This window comes from Babylonia areolata, chromosome 11 (genome assembly GCF_041734735.1).
Source record: "Babylonia areolata isolate BAREFJ2019XMU chromosome 11, ASM4173473v1, whole genome shotgun sequence".
Taxonomy (NCBI): Eukaryota; Metazoa; Mollusca; class Gastropoda; order Neogastropoda; family Buccinidae; genus Babylonia; species Babylonia areolata.
Genome location: NC_134886.1, coordinates 3,958,249 through 3,965,996, shown reverse-complemented (window position 1 = coordinate 3,965,996; position 7,748 = coordinate 3,958,249). Strand labels below are relative to the sequence as shown.

Sequence of the window (7,748 nt, the reverse complement as noted above, 5' to 3'; positions counted from 1 at the left end):
TGTGAGTATGTTTGTGTGTGAGTTGTGTGTGTGTGCGTGCGCACGCGCGCGTTCTTTACTTTATTAAGTTATATACTCATAGCGGGTTGTTGTTGTTGTTAAAGTCTATGTGCTGATTTTATATGAACTGCACAAGAAACAGATCAGTGCCCCCACGACTGGCGAAGTCTCCAAACGTGTGTGTGTGTGTGTGTGTGTGTGTGTGTGTGTGTGTGTGTGTGTGTGTGTGTGTGTGTATGTGTGTGTGTGTGTGTGTGTGTGTGTGTGTGTGTGTGTGTGTGTGTATGTGTGTGTGTGTGTGTGTGTGTGTGTGTGTGTGTGTGTGTTTCTCTGTCTGCCTGTGTGAATGTGTGATGAAGCGAGATATGGTGGATTTTTCCCTCTATATCTTCTTTTCTTTTCTTTTTTTTTTTTTTTTATCTCAGCGCTAAAATGAATGGGGTTTTTTCTTAAGACTTTTTGTAAGTGGGGCCTCCAACCGTTTCCTTTTTTTTTCTTTTTTTTTTGTTGTTGTTGCTTAGTATTATATTTTTCTATATTTTTGGTTATAATTTTTATCAGTTCTTATTTCATTGTTATATTGATTTCATCTCTCTCTCTCTCTCTCTCTCTCTCTCTCTCTCTCTCTCTCTCTCTCTTTCTATATATATATATGTGTGTGTGTGTGTGTGTGTGTGTGTTTCTCTCTCTTGGGGCCTCCATCCTCCTTTTAACTGCCTCAATTTATTAGTGTTTTTTCTTTTTCAGTTTCAGTTTAAGTAGCTCAAGGAGGCGTCACTGTGTTCGGACAAATCCATATACGCTACACCACATCTGCCAAGCAGATGCCTGACCAGCAGCGTAACCCAACGCGCTTAGTCAGGCCTTGAGAGAAAAAAAAAACACAAAAAAACACGCACCTTAACCGATCACTTTCTTACAGTTTTACCTATTGTCCGGCTCTGCAAATGCCCCAGCGTGTCTTGAGGCATGTGTTTGATGACTGAAAACATTCGCCTGGGTTCTCGATGTTCTACGTGTCCTCTACATTTTCTTCTTCTGTCAACAATCGCAACGTGTCAACTCTCCCGCCGGATATGTTTAAAGGGAAACAACCCAAAACTTCGACCCGATCTTACAAAGAATTCGTTCGGCTGTTGTTATTTCCCTTCCACCGTTGGTGAAGAGAATAGGGCGGCAATGGACGTTGGTCAAAATAACAATAACAACAACAATATAATAATAATAATAATAATGATGATGATGATGATAATAATGGTATTTCTAGTCCTAGTGGTAATAATGATAAGAAGAAGAATGATAATGATAATAAGAAGAATTGTGATAATCATAAATTTTATATACAGCGCTTTTAAACCTCTCAAGGCGCATTATAGTAACACGGCAGATACACAAGAACAAGTACACACACACACACACACACACACAGAGAGGCAGGTGTGGTGTAGCGATCATGGATAAGTCAAGTCAGTATGACACCTTGAAACTAGAGCACATTCTTCATCACAATACAGATCTTGACTGGAAAAAAAACACATTAACAATGACATCTCTTTTTTTCCCCCCATTTCTTTTTTATTCAGACAAAGGTTTCAGATACAGATACAGTTTGCACAGTGAGAAACCACATCACTGAATTACTCTGGATATTAATAATTCCACATCACAATTATACAGCCAGATTAATACGCATTCATTCGCACATTGATTCCATGTGATAATAAGCATGTTCAGTTTACAACAAAATACTACACGTAGAAAAATAACTACTCATTGGTTCCTTGTGATATGCTGTTGTTTAGTGTACATCAAAATACTATAGGTAGAACAATAAATAATTCTTCACACCTTGGTTCAGTGTGATAAATATGCAATATAAAGAAATTTTCAGAACTGGGCACCATACGTATGAATCATACACATAATTATGCACATATATACGTATTATGTGTGTTTTGTGTACGTATATGCTTTACCCATCCAGCCAATTGTTCTTTGTGTATCGTACACTTAATTATACACACATATATTCCTATTACATTGTGCTTGTGTATACACATACTTTACCTATCCAGCTCATACTTTGTTGTTGTTGTTTTTTTCTTCATGAATCATACCCATAATTACACACATACATACTTTATCCAGCCAATATATTTTTTTGCGTGAATCGTATCCATAATTACACACATATACATATTATTAGATACACGCATGTGTGTACACACAGCATTCAGTCATCTAACGAAATATTTGTTTCCTATGCATCATGCACATAAGAATATACACAAACATATCGTATGTGTTGTTGTGTACATCAATACACCAACCAGTCAGCCGATTGTTTTGTTGTTGTTTTTGATGAATCATACCCTTAAAAATTATGCACACATACATATCATGTGTGTGCTTGTATACACACATCCTCCAACTACCCTGCCACAACGTCGGTTTTTTTTTAGGAATCATACACATATACACACATACGTATGGCATCTGCTTTGCAGATGTGGTGTAGCGTATATGGATTTGTCCGATAGCGGTTACGCCTCCTTGAGTAAAGGTCGTAAAGCCTCACAAGGACAGGAGAACGTGAAGCCAAATCAGGAGAACGTGAAGCCAAATCAGGAAAACGTGAAGCCAAATCAGGAAAACGTGAAGCCAAAGAACGTGAAGCCAAATCAGGAGAACGTGAAGCCAAAGAATGTGAAGCCAAATCAGGAGAACGTGAAGCCAAAGAACGTGAAGCCAAATCAGGAGAACGTGAAGCCAAATCAGGAGAACGTGAAGCCAAAGAACGTGAAGCCAAATCAGGAGAACGTGAAGCCAGTGCCCCCTGCCACCCAAGTGCACTGTCACTACAATCCAGTGTCTCCACCAGACATGACATGCCACTGCCCTCAGGTAAACATGGCCACTGCCCTCAGGTAAACATGGGCACGGCCAATACAAGGAATTGCTTTTGTTTAAACCTAGTTGAAATTTACAATTATATCCATAGAAAATTCTGTAGAAAAATCCACTTTGATTAGTAAACCAAATACACTTGCAGGCATGAGAAAGGAAGGGAAATGATTTTGGTCACACTTTGTTGAAAATGTACAATTATATATGTAGAAAATTCTGCAGAAAAATCTATTGTGATTAGTAAACCAAAAAATACGACTTGCAGGCAGGGAAAAAGACAAGTAAAAAAAACGGTTTGTCAGCGCACTGTAACGACACGTTTTCTATGTCGAGAGGGCAGCGCCAAAAAAAAAATAAATAAATAACTGAGAGAAACATGTTTTGACCGAAGAGTAATGCAACAGAATACAGTTTGATTTATTCATTCATAAAAACATACTGTTTCTTGTAGTTCTGGGGGGTGACCATCCATGAAACCGACCGTAAGAAATGTTTCCACATCCGCCAAGGCTGTAACGGTCAAGGTTGCATCATAGCTGGTCCCCCCCCAACCCCCACCCCCACCCCCCCACCCCTGTCCACACTGCGTCAGAACCTTCCGGGCGCGAATTGGCCTGACCAGTCATCTGCGCACCCACAGAGCCCAACCCACCCACCCCCAGGATGACTAGATGGTCCTCGTCGATCCCGGCGGACGAACCACGCACACCCCCACCCCCCACACCCCTTGTTTCCTTTTTCTTTTAGTCATACTGCTCATAATCCCTATCTTTAAGCGCGTTGGGTTACGCTGCTGGTCAGGCATCTGCTTGGCAGATGTGGTGTAGCGTATATGGATTTGTCCGAACGCAGTGACGCCTCCTTGAGCTACTGAAACTGAAACTTATTCCCTATCTATCTCTCTTGTCTCTCAAGGTCAGGACAGAACAACTCTTTCTTTGTTTATTTCCTTACTTACAGATCATCACATATTTGAAAACAAATAAATTGGTTAGTAAATAAAGTAAAGGAGATGGCTAAAAGTCAAAGATTTTGTTGACATGTTTTCCTTGGTTCTTCTCTAGTAGTCAGAAGTTGTTGACACCGTCGCCGGCAACACAACCAAGACCACAAAAAGAGATCAAGAAAAACAATTCCATAAGTATCGCGAAAATCGAAAAAGCAGACCTTATGAACTTCTATTCAAAGTGTTACGAAGCTCTTGTTTTAGCTGGGGGCAGGGGGGTTGGGGGGGGGGGGGGGGGGGGGGGCTGGTTCACCAAACCAACCCTGCTTCTGCTCTCTGAACACTGCCCCCCAGAACTGATATCCCCATCTCTGAGCAGACCAGGAGGCAATGGCAGTGAGTCTGAAGCAGAGCTGTGGAATACCCCAGGCATTATGTTGTCCCTAAAACATTCATTTTGTCACGTTTAAAAGTTAATGTTATCCCATAAAATGTATTGGTTTTTTTTGTAAATTTTACATTTTTTGGTTGCGTTGTTACATTCACTTGATGATCTCGCTTCTCAGGGAACTGAAAAAAACAACAACTTGAAGTAGCTTATCAGGTGCATGAAATACTGGGTCTGTCTCTAGCAGTACAAAGACAAATCTGGGTCAAGCAGCAGCCACGTGTTGAACGAAAACGTCCTGAGTTCCAATAAGTTCGATCTCATACGTTAACTAATGCACGAATTATTGCATCATTAAACAGTGATACACTCTATGTATAATTTAGGATAATCTGTAGCCTAACACTGACATGTTGTTGTATGAATTGCTGCTGCTTGCTGCATGACTGACATTATATGACCATCATGTGATTCACTGCACCAGCACTGAATTCGCTTGTCACCAAGTAAAGGCAGACTGTTTCCGTTTCCGAAAACCAAAACCAGTGACATGAACAGAAAAAACAGAGGACGCTCAAATCCTTAAATATGACATCACATCCTGTCTATAGGAAAAATAGCATCAGCTAACGTCAACTAATATCGCTGTCACATTCATATCACTTTATGTTTGATCTCATTGTGAAACCTTTAGTGTAATCAATGCGAAGACAGCATAAGCTAACATCAGCTATCATCACAGTCCCATTCATGCGACAAAACTTTTAGACTGTTTTTATATGTAAAACTTCCACAACATATGTACAACGATTGTGATAATGACACATCAATATAAGTTTCACGGAGTACAGTTGTAACTGTTATATAACAGAGTCATAGTCATGGTAATGCAACCCCCCCTTATAGTCTACAGGATCTTCACAATGATGAAGGCGGTAGTCAAGGGAAAGAAGAAGAAGAAGGAGAGGGTGGGGGGCAATGGCAGTGAACCCACCAGATAGCTTGTGTCATGTTGGCGTCCGTTTCTTTACACAGATTTCACTTTTGAGCTGCACCTATACATGGCAGCAGAAAATCGTGAAGTTTACCGGGCCTGATCTGATTCATTCTCTTACACCAAAGAACCTGTGGCGTGTACCCATCGCTGAACACACAACCACAGCCTGTGACTAAAGTGTGGTCCCCTGTAACTAGGGTTTTCCCTTCTGTATAAATACAATGATTTTACTTACGTACGCTTGAAATTAAACCTAACTAACTAAATACAAATTTGTTCAGTATGGAGTTGCTCAGGCTTCCTCATTTTCCTGACATGGAAAAAAACAGAGATTACAACTTTACTGGGCCTAGTCCAGTTGAACCCTACACCAAAAGGCTGGGCATGTTTCCATCTCTGAAAACAAAAAAAACACATAAACCCAAAGCCCATGGTATAAGAAGAAAAAAAAACATAGCTCCAGTAAATTAACCCTTTCATCGCCAAGCTCGCATTTATGCATAGGCGTGGTAGAGGACCCATGTCACTGAAAGGTGACCATTCATTGGTCTGTTATCCATGAACCTACTGCTCTTAATGTTCGGTGGTAGGATAGGCCATATTTTCAAAACATCGCAGGGGGAATCCCCAGCTATTCTTAGCCACTGTCTTTTTCGTGTTTATACCACAAGGGAATTTTGTACTCTAAATTGACTGTCGGTGAAAGGGTTAAGTTATTCAGATTTATGCATTTTCCAAGTTTGCAACTTTACTGGGCCTGGTCACTCCGAAAACCAAATGAATAGGAAACAAATAAACCGAAACCCCATGGCATGAGAAGAAAAAAATCATAACTCCATTAAATCCTCCGATTTGATAGTTTACCTGTAAAGCAAATCAAGTTTTGACACACGCCAAAGAAATTGTCGGAATACTAAAAAACAAACAAAGGTATTATCAATCCAAAGGTGCACACACACAAAAAAAATCATTCCAAACAAAGAACAGGTTTTCTTTTGCCAGTTACTGTTCAACTGAAAAGCAGCATGTCTGATCTCGCAAACAAACAAAAAAAAAACACCCAAAAAAACAACTTCACACACACACACACACACACACACACACACACACACACACACACACACACACACACACACACACACACACACACACACACACACTGATGCTGCTGGCTTATCACGCGTCAACCACAGTCAGTGTTCAAGTCTTCGTGACAAGAGCAGGCAGCCAGTGGACAGCACCCCTCGCATGGTCGACAACATAGCAGCCATTGCTGGCCTCCATGCCGTCACTAGTGGCGCCCGCGACGCCGGCGACAGGTTCCGGCGCGGTCACGGGGACTGTGATGACCTCCGGAGCTGCACGGCCGTGGGTGACGGCTCCGTCCTGTGCTGTTCTGCTGGGAGTCGTCTTACCTGGAGGGCGGCGTCTGGCACCTTGATGCTGTAGCCCAGCTTCAGCAAGGACTGGATCGCCGTGACGGTGGCGGGGTCCATGCTTGCGACGCCTTCATTCCTGTGGGGGTTTGCGGCTGTGGTCTCCTCTCCACGGCCAGGAGATGCCGCCCGGTGGTTCTTCACGTCTCCGTGAAGAAGGGCGCTGCTGCTACTGCTGCTGCCGCTGAGGGTCCCGGGCATGTCTGCCTTCAGAACCTCGGGAGGGCCTGCCGCCGGCTGGGGACTGACCAGCAGGCGAGGGTCCAGGGTCCCCGCCCTCACTGTGCCCCCCGTCCGGCTGTCCCCCTGCACGACGATGATGGCGTCCTTGGGCACGTAGACGACGGGCGGCCCGCTGGCCATCACCACGGGCTGGGTCCCCGCCAGCTGGGCTGCTGTGCGCTGAGGGGAGAGGATGAACTGGTCTGGGGTCGGCGCGCGTGCCTCATTGACCCTTTCTGGGGTCGGTTTGTCCTTGACCCTTTCTGGGTTCGGTGTCTCCTTGACCCTTTCTGGGGTCAGTGTGTCCTTGACCCTTTCTGGGGTCTTTGTCTCCTCCCTGACAACACTGTCAACGACCCAAGGGCTTTGCAGCGCGGACTGTGGCAAAAGCTGAGGGCGGTCGGCGGTCTGTTCGCGTGGCGGGGGGCTGCCGGCTTTGGGCCTCCTCTGATCCGTCGTGACCTCGCCTCCCCTGGTGGTGCCGATGCCGCTGTCTGCGTTGTGAGGAGGAGGAGGAGGACTGCCCCTGGTCAGGAGAGAGTGGGGCATGTCGTCGGCCGCTGCTTCAGCGGGGCTAACTTTCTTCTGACCGTCGGACGGGATGTGTTTCGTCAGGCCCAGTTCAAGGGATCGCTTGCCTATCCAGCGCTTCAGGCACTCGTTGTTCTTGCGGAGAAGCTCGTTCGCTTTGACGGCGCCGTAGATGTTCTCTTGGAGCTTCTGCACCATGGCCACCAGCTCGCATTTCTCCTGGTTCAGCTGTTCGTTCTCCTGTGGCACAGCATCGAAACCATTCGGTGATACTGAAGATCATTATCAGGATTTTTTTTTTTTTTTTACATGGTTACTTCT

At 44.1% G+C, this 7,748-nt stretch overlaps 1 protein-coding gene across 1 annotated transcript in view; it reads right to left on the bottom strand.

Annotated features, from left to right (window-relative positions):
• Positions 1-2,928: 2,928 nt before the first annotated feature.
• LOC143287471 (uncharacterized) overlaps positions 2,929-7,748 on the bottom strand; it is a 6,213-nt gene continuing 1,393 nt past the window's right edge. Inside the window, exon 2 of the mRNA XM_076595480.1 lies at positions 2,929-7,667. Within this exon, the coding sequence (XP_076451595.1) occupies positions 6,570-7,625 (1,056 nt within the window). The 5' untranslated portion in view covers positions 7,626-7,667 and the 3' untranslated portion in view covers positions 2,929-6,569. The remainder of the gene's footprint in view (positions 7,668-7,748) is intronic.